Genomic DNA, 16,566 nt, shown 5'->3' with positions numbered 1-16,566 from the left:
TGCATGGAAATTCCTGTTTCAATTCGATCCTGATGTTTTCCTGCTCTTTTTACAAAGCAGAATAAAATCTCCCCTTTCTGGGGAGCTTTTAAGCCACATTCTGTATTTTGGGGGTGATTTGAGGATGAGGAGCGGGAATATTTGGGCAGCGAGGCTGGAGATGAGCCCCCACTCCAAATTAATCCAGGATATTCCAGCTCCATGCACGCCCAGCAATCCCTTTTCCCAGTTTAACTCCCTCCTGCTTCCCATTTCACGCTGTGTATCCAGCAGATTTCCTCTGCAGTTCTCACCATACCCAGATATCCCAGGATGAATCCATGACCACCAGAGCGGGATACAGAAAATACCGGCATTTTTAATGACCCAGTGCATTTACAGAGGTTTGTGGGAACTGTGAGGGAAATCCTGGGAAGTATTTCCCCACTTACGCCTGCTGGGATCCTGCTGCCCTGGGATTTCAGTCTCCTGAAGCCCCTGGGCACTGAGAATTCCCAAAATCCCAGCCCAGAGAGGGACACAGCTGCATTGGGGTGGCCCCCAAATGAATGTCCCCCACACATTTCGGGAATGTCCCCGCATGGACAGGCCCTGTCCCCACATCCCGGCTGGGAGCAGCTCCCGAGTGCCAGCGGCGCTTTGGGAACAGCCACGCCCACAGAAGGATCGAGCCCCAAAATTCCCAAAGGCAGAGAGGAGCCTCTGTGGTTCCTACGGGAGCGGGAACAGCTGGAGGCAGAGCTGGGAGGGGATGCAGGGACTGAGCTCTGCCTGCGGCCTGCGGGATGCAGGGATTCATGGATGAGCTGGGGATGGAGGGATGGAGGCTCTCCAGGCTCTGGGGCCTCAGAGGGGCACTCTGGGTCCTTCCAGCTGTTCCCTGAGCCCCAGCTCCGGCCCCAGTTCCATTCCCATGGAGAGGACAATTCCAGTCCCATGCAAGGAGGGGACAGTTCCCTCCGTGCCACTGCGAGGTCCCGTGTGTGCCGTTCCTTCCCCTCGGCATTCCCGTGTCTCCTGTTGGGATTCCTGGTGAAGTGCAGTCTTGGCCTGGTTTTCCCAGCACCAGATCCCATTTTTTCCCAGCACAACCCAGGAAGCTTTGGTGCTGCCAAATCCCGCTGGGCATGAGAGAACACCCAAGGTCCTCCAGGATATTCTCCAGGATCTCCTCCAGCTTTTCCAGGAGAGCCCAGCACATCCCACCAGCTCTAGCCACGCCTCCCAGCATGGCTCCCAGTGCCAAACTGGTGCCACAAAGCCTTTTATACTGGGCCACCTCTCCGTGGTGACAGCCCCACCTCCATATCCCAACTTCTCCAGCGGATGGTGCCTGTGGAATCTCTGGAGCACGCTGGAGTCGCTACCAGCAGGCCTTGGATCACTCGGAGGCTCCGAGGGGTCCAGGGGCGCCTGTGGCACCGGGAAGCCCCCGTGACTCGGCTGGGGTCGGGATTGGGCTCTCTCCAGCACGGCGGGAGCGGCGGGCTCAGGCGGCCAGGGTCATGTTGCGCAGCAGCCACTGCTGGGCGCGGCCGGGCCCGCACTCCCGCATGGTGGGCACCAGCCGGTCCTCCTCCGACGGCTCCGCCAGGCACTGGTTGCTGTTCAGGTGCCTCAGGGTGAGCTTCTGCAAGGGGCGACAGAGAATTCCCGTGAATCCCAACATCCCGTCGGGAAGCTCCTTCAGGCCCGGCCCGGGCGCGGCATGGGAACCTCCTGGAGCACGCAGGGCCTGCCAGCCTCGTCCCACATGGAGCCACCCAGCTCTGCTGGACCAACACATCCCCCAGCAACGGGAAGGCAATTCCAAGGAACTCTCATTGCCAAGGCACAGCTGCTGGATGGAGGAGTTTGGCCTCCGTGGCCACATGGAATGTTTGTGAGCTGATGGAAATGTATCTGCTCACTCTTCCATGGAAACGCTCCTGTTCCCAGGGCATTTTTCCTTCTTGGGACACCCCTTCTGTTGCCACTACATTTCTGAGGGATGGGGAAGGAATAAAACACCAACTGTTGCACTGGGAGAACAAATTCCCGGAGCAATCCTGGGAAGTTGAGCAGGAAATTCTGCACTTCAGTAACAGGGCAGGTACAGCCCAGCTGAGCCGGGGCTGCTCCCTCCCTCCCTCCCTGGGCACCCTGTGCCAAGGCCTGCCCACCCTCCAGCCAGGAATTCCCAGTTCCCAATCTCCCATCCAGCCCTGCCCTCTGGCGCTGGGAAGCCATTCCCTGTGTCCTGTCCCTCCATCCCTTGTCCCCAGTCCCTCTCCAGCTCTCCTGGAGCCCCTTCAGGCCCTGCCAGGGGCTCGGAGCTCTCCCTGTGTCCTTCCCTTCTCCAGGGGAACATTCCCAGCTCTCCCAATACCCCTGGGAATGGGGAATTTCAGGATTGAACTCCTGCCTGCAGAGCATCCACTGGAGCAGAGCCCGATTTTATGGCAAGGGAACAAAGCGGGAAAACCAGGATGGGCAGGAAAATCCTGGAGGCTCCCAGACAGGGGAGAAAGGAGGGATTAATCCCAAAATTCATCCCAAACAGCCCGGGCTGAGGGCAAACTTGGGATTGCCTTAGGGACAAGGGGGGCTGGGATGGTGGGAGCTGCTTGAGGGCTTGGGCTCACCCAGGAGGATAAATACTGATAAAATAAAATAGAAAATGCGTAAATAATAGAAAAGACTAAAAAATATGAGAAAATATAAAATAATAGAAAATAATAAAAAAGATTATATATAATATAAAAATATAAGTTATAAATACTATAATATAGATTCATACAAAATATTAAGATTGATATATTGTATAAAATCACATGGATTAATATAAAATATAAGACAACAAAAAGATGTAAAATAATATAATCTAGATGAATATAAAAATATAACGAAGAATAATATGTAAGAATAATATAAAATATAAATTAGTATAAAATAATATCATCTAGATGAATATCAAATATAACATAAAGAATAATATGTAAGAATAATATAAAATATAAATTAGTATAAAATAATATAATCTAGAATAATATCAAATATCAGATAATAGAAAAATAATGTAGCAGAAAATAATATAAAATATAAATTACTATAAAACAATATAAATTAGAATAATATGAAATATGAGATCATATAAAAATAACATTAAAATAATGTAGCAGGAAAAAATATAAATATAAATAGAATATAGAATAATATGAAATATGAGAGAATATAAAAAGAATATTAAAATATAAAATATAAATTAATATAAAATAATATAGAACAATACGAAACATGAGATCATATAAAAATAATATAAGAATAATATAAATAACATAAAATATAAATGAATATAAAATAATATCGAATATTATGAAATAGCAGCTAATATAAAAATAATATAAGAAGAATGTAAATAATATAAAATATAAATTAATATAAAATAATTTTAAATATTATGAAATATCAGCTAATATAAAAATCATGAAGCAGAAAATAATATAAAATATAAATGAGTATCAAATATTATCATATTATAACTGAAGGAGAATCAGGAATCATTTTAACAAGTGTCTGATGCTCCCAGGGCTCACAAACACCATTTATGTTCATTATTTCTAACATTTCTGTATAATATCATATTTATGGACTAATGTGGCTTTATAGTCCTAGATGGCATAATAAACCTACACTGGTGTTCAGCAGTGCCAATTGATATCTATTAAAGTTCATGTATTTGTATCAGTTTTATTTTTATCTAGAAATAAAAATATGTAAAAAGAACACCTATAGAGATCAAATCTTAAAAATATATGAAAAAAGACTTTTTTCTGGCGTTCCAACTGAACTGCTGGGAAATTCCTGCAAGGAATTTGGTTTTACTCCTTGGGCTCCTCCACTGAGTGTAATAAATTCTCTCTGAATTCCATGAAAAAGTCGATGAAAATTCTGGGAACAATTATATAAAAACTCTATGAAAACATGTACCAAATTCTACGAAAATCTCTGAAAAACCCCATGAAAATCCCATGAAAATCCCATGAAAATCCCATGAAAATCCCACGAAAATCCCACGAAATTTCTATGAAAATCCCATAAAATGCCTATGAATATCCTACAAAAATCCCATGAATATCCTACGAAAATCCCATGAAATTTCTATGAAAATCCCATGAAATGCCTATGAATATCCCACAAAAATCCCATGAAATTTCTATGAAAATCCCATAAAATGCCTATGAATATCCTACAAAAATTCCATGAATATCCCACAAAAATCCCATGAAATTTCTATGAAAATCCCATGAAATTTCTACAAAAATCCCATGAAAATCCCACAAAAATCCAACGAAAGTCCCACAGAGAATTCCACGGAGAATTCCAGGAAAAGCCGAACCTTTTTGAGAAAATCTTTTGCAACTGGAATGATTTTTATGTGTCGGAATAAGAACCAAACCTTCACCTCCTGCAGGTTGGAACAATCCCGGTGACAGCAGGAGATCAAGGGAGCTTAATTCATCTAAAATGAATTAAAGCTAATAATAATTAACACTAATAATTGCTAGTAACTAATAATCACTAAGACAAACTAAGAACCAACACTAAACATCTGTTCTATCCTAAAGCTACAAAATCCCCTTCTGTCTTGTTTTATAGGAGAATTTGATATGAAAAAATTCTGTTAAATGATATGAAAAGGGTGTGGAAAAATTCCATCCAATTCTACGAAAATGGCATGGAAAGTTCTAAGGAAAGTCTGAGGAAATGATATTTTAAAATGATATTAAACGACATGAAAATGATACGAAAAATTCTATCAAATTCTATGAAAACTCCATGAAAAAGTCTAGGAAGAACCACTCAATTTGATGAAAATCCTATTAAAATTCGATGCAAAATTCCATTAAATTCTATGAAAATTCTATGAAAAAAAAACCGTAAGAAAATTCTATGAAAAACAGTAAGAAAATTCTATGAAAAACTGTAAGAAAATTCTATGAAAGTTCTGGGGAAACTCTCCGAAAGAATTTAAGAAATTCCTATGAAAATTCCACCAAAAAAATCCATACAATTCAACGAGAAATCCAATGAAAAAAATCCATGAAAATTCCATGAAAGAATTCCACGGAAATCTACCAATTACAGACAAATGAACATTTTTTAGACCCTCCAAAAGATACAAGAAGTTAAAAAACACTTTCACCTCCAAATAAAACAAGCCAGAAATCCCGCCGAGCTCCTCCAGCAGAGACCAGCGTGGGAAGACTCCCTGGGAATTCCTTACCCCACTACATCCCAGATTTCCTTCCAATCCCAACGTCCCTAAAGGAAATAGTCAGTGGGGCTGTAGTAAATCTTCCTAAAGACTTCCAGGCGGGAATAATTCCTGAGGATCCAGGTCTGCAGGGGGCTGCCATCGCAGGCCTCCACCGTGGGGCCCTGGGAGCCGTCCTCGATCCTGCCCAGCGTCAGGCACGACTGCGTGATGATGTGCAGGAATGTGCGCCTCTGGAAAACCGGGAATGCTCAGCAGGAAGAGCAGGGAAAACACACAGGGATAGACTGGGAGTTACTAATGGAGAACGGGCTGGGAATGCTCCAGGGCCAAAGCTACGGATGGGGAACGGGCTGGGAATGCTCCAGGGCCAAAGCTACGGATGGGGAACGGGCTGGGAATGCTCCAGGGCCAAAGTTACTGATGGGGAATGGGCTGGGAATGCTCCAGGGCCAAAGTTACTGATGGAGAACGGGCTGGGAATGCTCCAGGGCCAAAGTTACTGATGGAGAACGGGCTGGGAATGCTCCAGGGCCAAAGCTACGGATGGGGAACGGGCTGGGAATGCTCCAGGGCCAAAGTTACTGATGGAGAACGGGCTGGGAATGCTCCAGGGCCAAAGTTACTGATGGAGAACGGGCTGGGAATGCTCCAGGGCCAAAGTTACTGATGGGGAACGGGCTGGGAATGCTCCAGGGCCAAAGTTACTGATGGAGAACGGGCTGGGAATGCTCCAGGGCCAAAGTTACTGATGGGGAACGGGCTGGGAATGCTCCAGGGCCAAAGCTACGGATGGGGAACGGGCTGGGAATGCTCCAGGGCCAAAGTTACTGATGGAGAACGGGCTGGGAATGCTCCAGGGCCAAAGTTACTAATGGAGAACGGGCTGGGAATGCTCCAGGGCCAAAGCTACGGATGGGGAACGGGCTGGGAATGCTCCAGGGCCAAAGCTACTGATGGAGAACGGGCTGGGAATGCTCCAGGGCCAAAGTTACTGATGGGGAACGGGCTGGGAATGCTCCAGGGCCAAAGTTACTGATGGAGAACGGGCTGGGAATGCTCCAGGGCCAAAGTTACTAATGGAGAACGGGCTGGGAATGCTCCAGGGCCAAAGTTACTGATGGGGAATGGGCTGGGAATGCTCCAGAGACAAAGTTACTGATGGGGAATGGGCTGGGAATGCTCCAGAGACAAAGTTACTGATGGAGAACGGGCTGGGAATGCTCCAGAGCCAAAGTTACTGATGGAGAATGGGCTGGGAATGCTCCAGGGCCAAAGCTACTGATGGAGAACGGGCTGGGAATGCTCCAAGGACAAACATGAATATCCAGAGGGAAATTCATGGACTTAGCTCCACCCAAAATCTCCGCCCTGCTCTTGAGACCATTCCCAGGATCCAGAGCGGGTTGTGGCTCCCAATCCCGCCTCTCCAGCCCCTTGGATTGCTGCAATTCCCCACTACAAAGATCCAGGCACAGACGGGGTTTTTCCTGCACAAGCCACCCTGAATCCCATTTGGGAATGACCCAATTAAAAATAGAATTAATTAAATATTTCTGACTTTTTTCCCAACAGCAATTCCAGCTTTTCCCTCCTGGTGCCAACTCCAGGTGGGGTGAGATGAAGGGAAGCTTCCCCTTCCCTAAACTCTTCCCACTGTCACCCCATCACTGTGGCACCAGGGCTGGAGCAGCTGGAATGCTCTTCCCACATCCCAGCCCTCACCCTCTCTTTTTCCATGTTTTTGGCTTGGGAATGGAAAAAGTGACATGAGGATAAAGGAGCCACTAAAAATACCAAGGCCAAGTGTCCCTAAAATGTCACTTGGAGTCACTGCCAGGGACATCAGGGCTGGATCACTTGGGATCAGCGCTCCCTGTTCCCATCTGTCTGTGAATCTTTCCAGGGAAAGCAGAGGTCCTTGAATAAAGGACTCAGAATTCTCTCCCAGGTGTTTACAGGATATGAAATATCCAAAGGTAGCTGATTCCTCACATGAGGATAAACGTGATGATGGGAATCCAAGCAGGCTTTTCCTGGTACGTGGATTCATGGAATGGTTTGGGATGAAAGGACATTAAATCCCATCCCAATCCATGGGCAGGGACACCTCCCACTGTCCCAGGCTGCTCCCAGCCCCAATGTCCAGCCTGGCCTTGGGCACTGCCAGGGATCCAGGGGCAGCCATGGAATAACCTGTGCCAGGGCCTCCCCACCCTCCCAGCCAGGAATTCCTTCCCAGTATCCCACCCATCCCTGCCCTCTGGCACTGGGAAGCCATTCCCTGTGTCTTGTCCCTCCAGGCCTTGTCCCCAGTCCCTCTCCAGCTCTCCTGGAGCCCGTGCAAGGGGCTCTGAGCTCTCCCTGGATCCCTCCCTTCTCCAGGTGATCATTCCCAGCTCTCCCAGCCTGGCTCAGGGAGCAGGAAGCTCTGGAATGCTGGAGCAGCAGCTGTGGAGAAGCACGGAGTGAGGGCACTGCTACAGGCGCTGCTGGAGGAGCTGCTCCAGGGGTTGGGATGCGGCACAGGGATGGCACCAGACTTACCTCGAAGCTATATTCCCATTTCCCAAAATACTGAGGGAAGGGAAGACAAAAGGAAAGTGGAGTCAGAGACCCAAGATCCATCTTTTGTGCAGCCCCTCAGCTCTCCTTGGATGGAAATTCCACAGCTTTGCAAGGACACTGCGATTAGGGGCAAACAGTGGCAATTATACAGGAAAAACCCATGGAATTCTGAGTGGGAAGGGATCCATAGGGATCACTGATCCAACCCCCAACCCTGCCAGGATATCCCAACAATCCCATCCTGTCCCTGAGAGCATTGTCCAAACATGCCTGAAGCTCTGGCAGCCTTGGAATAAACCCTGAGGGATTCGTCAGAAATAAACCCGGAGGGATCCATCAGGAGTAAACCCTGAGGGATCTGCCAGGAGTAAACTCTGAGGGATCCATCAGAAATAAACCCTGAGGGATCTGCCAGGAGTAAACTCTGAGGGATCCATCAGAAATAAACCCTGAGGGATCTGCCAGGAGTAAACTCTGAGGGATCCATCAGGAGTAAACCCTGAGGGATCTGCTGGGAACAACCCTGAGGGATCCATCAGAAATAAACCCTGAGGGATCTGCCAGGAGTAAACCCTGAGGGATCTGCTGGGAACAAACCCTGAGGGATCCATCAGAAATAAACCCTGAGGGATCTGCCAGGAGTAAACTCTGAGGGATCCATCAGAAATAAACCCTGAGGGATCTGCCAGGAGTAAACCCTGAGGGATCCATCAGAAGTAAACCCTGAGGGATCTGCCAGGAGTAAACCCTGAGGGATCCATCAGAAATAAACCCTGAGGGATCTGCCAGGAGTAAACCCTGAGGGATTTGTCGGGGACAAACCCTGACATCACCATCCATCCACAAGGAATTCAACTCCTTCCTATCACCTGTGACACATTTCCAGTCTTATTTTTTCCCTGGATTCCTTCCTGCGTGTCACGTGCCAAGATTTCATCCCTCTCCACATCCAGAGGTTTCCCTGGATGCCACAACGGGAATCACCCTGGCTGTGGGAGCCTGGAATTTTATGCAATATTGAAATAACACAAATTAAACTCAATTATGAGATTATAAAAAATTGATAATGGCAGGAAATCATAGAAAATTCCCTGAAAATCCCTTTGGGAAATCCCTTTTTAGGATTATTCCATGTCTAGCTTTTGTTGTCCAGTGCCAAGTCAGAATTCCTTAAAACCACCCCAAATCCCTCTGTGCAATTCCTGAATAAGCAAGGAAAGGAAAAATCAGTGTAATCCCACTGGAAAACCAAATTAATCCAAACAAGGGATCCAGGCAATATCCCAGAACTGTTTCTCTGGGAAAAAAAAAAATTGGAATATCACAACTGTTTGTGTCCTTGGGAAATCAATCCTGGGTATTAGGAATGTTTGGAGGTTAATAATACACCAATAAATATATAATTAATGGAAATAAAGCAATTCAAGGGAAAATGGGCAATATCTGAATATTCCAAGGAAAATTGATAATAAAAGGATTTGGTCAAGAAATCCAGGGATAGAGAATGCAATGGGACGTTTTCCAGGAGAACAAGTGGCCAACCCCTGGAGATGCCATGAAAACCCAGAGTATTCCTGTTCTAGGAGCTCCATCTCATGGCCGAGCCGGGATTTACACAATTCCTGGGAAATCGTGCTCACTTTAAGGGAAAACCCGGCCCATTCCCTGTGTGTGTGTTATTGGAAGAATTCCAGCTTTCCAGGCAGGAAGGTGACACCAATTCCTGTGAAATGTTGGAAATACCTTTAAAAATCCAACGGCAAATCCATCAGTGTTTTCCCACCTTTGCAGCCATGGAAAAATCCAACAGAATTCATTTTTCACATGGATATTTTTCCATTTATCCCTTGAGGAATTGCTGAGCCCAGCGTGCAATATCCCAGTTCTAGGGTGGGAAGATCTGGTGTTTTCAGGTGCTGCACCTTGAGCCAGTGGCAGAGGGCAGATCCCACCATCCTGCTGCATCAGGAATGTTGGATCCAGCGGGATCCCCCAGGAATTCTCCAAACAAAACCAGCCTGGATCCCTGGAGCCCTGCCTGCCTCTTCTGGGGACAACTGGGAGCAAGGGAATGTTGGGTTTGGAGATGGATCAGGAACCTGGGACACCAAATCCATGTCCTGGACCTCTGGATGTTCCTTAATATCCATCAAAACCAATAAAACACGGATTAAAAATCAATTTTCATCCTCATTTCCTCAGGAATGAAGAGAAAGAAGGTGCAAGATCTGAAATCCCAGGGATTTCCTGCTGGAATGAACATTCCCAAAACCACCCAAACTTTGCAAAGTGTGCAGGGAGAAAAAGAATCTCCTTGTTAAAGAGAAAAGGGGTTCAAATGAAAATGATGGAATTGTTTCTGTTGGAAAAGCCCTCCAAGATCCCAAAGTCCAACCATTCCCAGCACTGCCATTATCCCGTGTCCACATGGCTCCTAAATCCCTCTGGGAATGAGGAGCTGCCAGGGCTGGACAAGTCTTTCCATGAATTTTTAATTTTCATCTCCTGTCTCCCTTAAAAAGAAGGATTTTTGGCCATAAAATCCTGAGATTCCACACTTCTTTTATATTAATTTGGGAATTTCATCCCATTTCTTCAACATGAACTCCCTTTAAATCCTGGGAAAAGGCACTTCCTGCCTCACGGAGGTGCCAAACTGAGGAGGAGACTGGGATCCAGAAAGGGATCAACCACCATTTAATACAACTGGAATAAATAAACTGGGAAAACGTCACTGAAAATGAAAGGAATTTGGGGTTTTCCTTCATTTCTGTAAAAACTGCCCACGATTCTTCCATTGCCAAACAAGGCCCAGCGGCAGCTCCTGGGAACGAGGCTTTTTAAACCAGAGCAGACTTTTTCATCCCACTAAAATGAGAATGTATGGAGTTGTTACATGGAAAATAAAGCCCCAGCCTGGAAGCTGTTGTTCAGTGGAGCCATTTTCCCTCAGGAACACCCCGCTCCACAGGGACATCCCCATCACTCCAGGAAAAACCAGGAACGGCCTCAGGCTGTGCCAGGGAGGCTCAGGTGGGACAGCCCACAGGACAAAGGGGGAACACCCCGGAATTAGCGGGGCTTTCCCCTCAAATTCCCTCGGATGTTCCCAAGGCTGCTCCTTCCCGCTGCTCCCAGCACGGACACGGAGGGAGGAGCGGCCTAGAACAGTTCTCCATGAGCTGATGGATTTTTTCCTTGGCAATCAGCAGTGCCGTGGATTCCCAGAGTCCTCCCACCAGGATGCGAGGAGGGGGCGGTGCCCCACAGCAAGGAAAGGCTGACTGGATGCAAAGCCCCTCGGGAAATCCAGGTGGGAATTTCCAGTTCAGAATCACATGGAGATGCTGAATGTTCCTGGGATGCAGAACAGAAAATTCCACAGGGAATCATCAAATCAGCTCAGGAGCAAATCCACACTGAAGGCAGATGTGGACGAGAGGGAACGGCCTCAGGCAGGGCCAGGGGAGGGGCAGGGTGGACAGCAGCAGGAATTTCCTCATGGAAAGGGTGCTCAGGCATTGGAACTGCCCAGGGAATGGTGGAGTCCCCGCCCCTGGAGTGTCCCAGGAATTCCTGCACGTGGCTGGTTTGGGCCAAGGTGGGGATGGGGCACAGCTTGGACTTGATGACCTTGGAGGCCTTTTCCACGCTCAAGCTGCACATGAGGAGGAATTTCCCCACGGAAAGAGTTCTTAAACATTGGAATGGCTGCCCAGGGAATGGTGCAGTGCCCATCCCTGGAGGCGGCACTCAGTGCTCTGGGCTGGGGACAAGGTGGGCATTGGGCACAGCCGGGACTCCATGGGCTGGGAGGGCTTTTCCAGCCTCAGGGATCCTGGGATTGTCCCAAAACCACGGCCAGCCCCGGGATACCTCGGCATCGTACTCCCAGAGCTGGTTGCCCCTCAGGTGGTGGCACTTGAGCATGAGCACGGGGCCGTTGAGCCGCGACACGTCCAGGCACAGGTCGTCCGTGCGGATCTCCTTGTCCGCCGTGTAGGAGAACACCTGGAACACAAAGCGGGGCTGGGAAAGGGCTGCAGGCTCCAAAGCCAGCCCTGGGAGCGACCCGGGGTGTCTCAGGAGCTGAAGGAGCCTTTCTTTGGAGAAATCCATTGGAATTCAGGAGAAGGGGAAGGTTTTCCAACGCAAAAGCAGCAAAATGAGGCCAAGTGAGGATGGAGGAAGGGACAGGAGGAATGGCAGGAGTTGGGATGAACCTCCGGGATAAATCAGGGATGGGAACATGGAGCATCCCAGCCTTTCCCCAGGAGCAGGTGGCTGGAATCCCGGAGCCACCAGGGAATGGTGGCCATGCCAGGCTGGCACTGCCCCCCGGAAAATGATATACATAATTAATTGAAACTTCGAATGAATTAAAATAGAATTCATTTCATTAATTTAAAAGCCCCTTAATTATAATTTACACCCCAAACCCCACATGAAGCAGCCCTGCTAATTTGAATACCCACTGGGATATGCAAATTTTATTCTAATTAACCCAGAGTCATTGGGCACAAGACCAAAGAATTCCATCCACTTTCCCACTCCCACAATTGGAATTCCACTAAAGAACTGAACTTCCATGAATATCCTGGATATTTCTCTTCCCTACACACACACGGAACAGATGGATCCAGCCACATTCATGGAGATTCCTGCCCCTTTCATTTGCATGAAAATAAATTCAAATTCATGATCAAATTCCTAATGCTCGTGTCTGGAATGTTGAATTGATTATTAAATGACAGCAGGATTATATTCAATATATTCCCTGGGATACTTCCTATGGATATGCACCAACATTCCCAAAACATTTGGAGCTGAAATGGAACAAAATGGCTGAGTACTCCTAAAATCCTGAATATTCGGAACTCTCATTGATTATTTTTCCATTTTTTTCACACAAAATCTAAACCAGAATTGAGATGGATATTTTAAATATTCTGAAGGAATTCTTGGCCAAACAAGCCACTTTTCCCTGGTTTTGTTTACCTGGTTCCCTCCCATGCCATGGCAGTTGAAAAATCCCACTTTTTCGTTCTCCTTGCGGCCCATGTTGTCCAAGCACTGGTTGGTTTCAACGTTCCTGATCTGGAGAAGGAAAAGAGGTAAAATGTTCCCTGAAAAACTTCCTGGAGCTGTCCCATTTGTGCAGAAAATTGCACTTTGTAAACAGATCACATTCCCAAAGAGCCATGGAATGGTTTGGGTTGGAAGTGGCCTCAAAGCTCATCCATGGCCAGGGACACCTCACACTGTCCCAGCTCCATTCCATGTCAAGCCACGAGGGAATTCAGGATGATTATCCCAAATCTCCACTCTTTTTCTCCCTGTTTATCCTCGAAAAGAACAAAATCCTCACTTGGGAAATGCACTTTGAGGCCTGGTGCTGATCCCGTTTGATTTACATCATTTTCCCTTGGATTTGGGCCGAGGAGGAGCCTGGCCAAGCCCATCCAGGGCAGGACACGGATCATTTGTTACCTAATGCTGCTGCTCCAGCTTGGATGGACCAAATCCTGCCCAAATCTCTGCTGAAAGGCAGGAAAATGTCCAAAAAATGCTCTTCCAATGCCTTAAAACTCCCCCATTTCTCTGCTTTAAGGCTAAAATTCCCTCTTCCTGCTCCACTGGAACAGCCAAGCAGGGGTTGCATTCCCAGCTCCTGCCTGAGCTGCTGTTTCCATGGAAACTGAGGCCCCACTGCACAAATCAGGTGTTTTAATCACTATTTTCTGCCTTTCTCTTCCCATTTTCCAGCCTGCCAACGTGGCACAATCCCACTTTATTTGACATTCCTTAGACAAGTCCTTTCCTCGCTGGAAAGCCACACTTCCCTTTGTTTTGGCAGGATTAAACCGGGAATCCTCCAGTGCCTTTTATCCCTGCCTACAATGGCAAATTTCAATGGGAAATTGCTTCCCTGGCTGTCAAAAAAAGCCATTTGTTCCTTGGAGTGTTATTCCATCATCCAATCCTTTGATTGTTATCCCATCACATTTAAATCAACCCATTCCAGAGCTTTTAAAAGGCAGAGTAGGAACAACCCAATGGAATATTTTTAACTGTGAATTTGTTGGATTTGAAAGAAATTCCAGCTCCTGGTGGTCCCAGAACCTTGGGATTAGCAGGAATGTCCATGATCCTCAGCTCCAGGCTGGAAAACACTCGGTGAACAAACATTTCTTTACCAAAAAAATCCCAAAAAAGCCGTTTTCAGTCTCTTTCTAAGCAATAAATGATGATGGAAGGTTCCCCTCAACAGCTGCATATTCCTCGTGTCAAAATATTAATGCCAAACTTCACTCTTCCAGTCTCCTGCTCCATTGGGAGATCAGCGTGGCTGGTGAGCATTTGGAACAGACACTCCATTCAAAGGGAGATTTTTAAGGAGAGGGAACACGTTTGGAAGAGCAACTTCCCCTCGAAAAGGACATAAAGCAACACAGAAATCAAGAGAAATAAGAACTAAAGAGAACAAAGAGACAAGGAGGGAACTCCAGCACCTGAGTCTTGGCTCCAAAGCCACCTCATGCCCTTGGGAATGGCCCCATTGGCTCTGGACACCTCCTGCTTTCCTGCACTTACTGGTTTCCAGTTCCTACTGGTTTTCATTACTTACTGGTTTCCAGTTCCTACTGGTTTCCTATACTACTCATTTTTCCTTTACTCACTGGTTTCCTGCATTACTGATTTCCTTTACCTACTGGTTTCCAGTACTACTGGTTTATTCTATTTATTGGTTTCCAGTACTACTGGTTTTTCCTTTACTCACTGTTTTCCTCTACTACTGGTTTCCTTTGTTTACTGGTTTGCTGCACTTACTGGCTTCATTTACTGGTTTGTTGCACTTACTGGTTTGTTGTTACCGGTTTCCTCTCTCACTGGTTTTCTTTCCTCGCAGGTTTCCAGTTCTTACTGGTTCCTTGTACTACTGGCTTCCTTTACTTACCAGTTTTATGTATTTACTGGTTTTCTGCACTATTGGTTTCCTTTATTTACTGGTTTTCTTTACTTATGGGCTTCCAGTTCTTACTGGTTTCTTGTGCTTGTCAGTTTGTTGTAGTTACTGGTTTGTTGTAGTTACTGGTTTGTTGTAGTTACTGGTTTTCCTGGTTTCCTGGACTTACTGGTTTGCTGCACTTACTGGTTTCCTGTAATTACTGGTGTTCTTTACTTACTGGTTTCCTGTACTACTGGTTTGTTGTAGTTACTGGCTGCCTGCACTACTGGTTTCCAGTTCTTACTGGTTTTCTTTACTTACTGGTTTGCTGTAGTTACTGGTTACGTGTAAGATCGATTTCCTTTGCTTACTGGTTTCCAGTTCTTACTGGTTTCCAGTTCTTACTGGTTTCCTTTATTTATTGCTTTTCCTGGTTTCCTAGACTTCACTGGTTTGCTGGAGTAACTGGTTTCCTGGACTTACTGGTGTTCTTTACTTACTGATTTCCAGTTCGTTCTTTACTTACTAGTTTGTGGTACTACTGGTTTCCTGCACAGGCTCATTTCCTTCACTTCCTGGTTTCCTCTTCTCCTGCTTTCCTTCACTTCCTTGTCTCCTTTCTTTACTGGTTTCCTTTCTGTACTGGTTTCCTTTCTTTACTGGATTGCTGCCCTTCCCAGTTTATTCCACCCCAGGGCAGGGCCGTACCTCTCCCAGGGAGTAGTAGCGCCGTGGGATCTGCGAGTCGGGGTAGACGTTCTCCAGGTACCAGGAGAAGGGTTTGCAGTGGAGGCTCTCCCGGAGGGCCTTCCTGGCAGAAACATCTCCATAATCCACCTTCACCACCCCTGGAACGGGACAGAAGAGCCCATCAGACATCAGCAGCCAGGGAAAATCCCGGAGCCGCCTCCAGCTCTCCTGAAGGGCTTTCCTGAGGGAAACATCTCCATAATCCACCTTCACCACCCCTGGAACGGGACACAAGAGCCCATCAGCAGCCAGGGAAAATCCCAGAGCCGCCTCCAGCTCCCCTTGATCCAGATCCACGTGTGCTGGGATTGGGAGCACAGGATGTGAGGGATGAGCAGCTGCCTCTCTATGGAGCTGTGCACGGGATAATTCATTAATTAGTTAATTAATGGAGCCAAGTGAAATGCTTGGCAAATGAGCTTTTTCCTTTCCAGGCCGTTTATCGATCTGGAAAGGCAGGACCATGGAATTCCTTGATTTCTTCATATTCCAAACTAGTAAAGGAAAACTCCAATTCCTTGGTAATGCAGAGCTACACTAATCCCAAAAGGGGAGTTTTCCTCGCTGCTTTGGGATCTTTTCCCTGGTTTTTTAAATCCAGGTTGGATTTATTACAAACTCTGGCTCCTGACTCATCTCAGCCCAAATAAAGGTGTTCTTGTTATCCACACAAAACCATGAGAAGGCACCCATTAAAAATATGCTCAAGTTCCCAAAAAATAGAGCTGGGCTCTCTTCCAGCAGAATTCTACTTTCACAGGGATCGGGATTGCTCCTGACTTTTAATTCGGGATACAATCATGAGGTGTGCCCTCAATTATGCTGAGAGTTCTGTCTCACACTGGGAGCTCCTCTCTCTCCTGGGATCCTGGCTCAGGAATGGGATGAATCGGCTCCCAGAGGAGCTGGGGGATGAGGCTGTGCCCATGGATAGCAGAGCCCTCATTACCAACAGGCAAATTCCTTTGTTCTCCCGAAGAATTATCCAGAGATCTCCATTTTCCTCATTAATAGGAAGGGAAAAGGATCAAAAAGCAAATTA

General features: G+C 46.8%; 1 protein-coding gene across 5 annotated transcripts in view; it reads right to left on the bottom strand.

Moving 5' to 3' along the window:
- Positions 1-338: 338 nt before the first annotated feature.
- The window catches only part of GALNT13 (polypeptide N-acetylgalactosaminyltransferase 13), a 52,051-nt gene continuing 35,823 nt past the window's right edge, over positions 339-16,566 (bottom strand). For 3 of the 5 annotated variants that reach the window (XM_032114278.1, XM_032114279.1, XM_032114275.1), the window contains 6 exons: positions 15,483-15,622; positions 12,824-12,922; positions 11,702-11,836; positions 7,805-7,834; positions 5,267-5,490; positions 1,543-1,630 (listed from right to left, as the gene is read on the bottom strand). In XM_032114278.1, coding sequence (XP_031970169.1) covers positions 5,305-5,490; positions 7,805-7,834; positions 11,702-11,836; positions 12,824-12,922; positions 15,483-15,622 — 590 coding nt within the window. In that variant the 3' untranslated portion in view covers positions 1,543-1,630; positions 5,267-5,304. Of the gene's footprint in view, positions 1,631-5,266; positions 5,491-7,804; positions 7,835-11,701; positions 11,837-12,823; positions 12,923-15,482; positions 15,623-16,566 lie in introns of all 5 variants that reach the window. The other 2 variants (XM_032114276.1, XM_032114277.1) reach the window with 2 other exon arrangements.

The sequence above is a fragment of the Corvus moneduloides genome, chromosome 7, assembly GCF_009650955.1.
Source record: "Corvus moneduloides isolate bCorMon1 chromosome 7, bCorMon1.pri, whole genome shotgun sequence".
Taxonomy (NCBI): Eukaryota; Metazoa; Chordata; class Aves; order Passeriformes; family Corvidae; genus Corvus; species Corvus moneduloides.
This window is presented reverse-complemented; position numbering and strand designations above follow the sequence as displayed.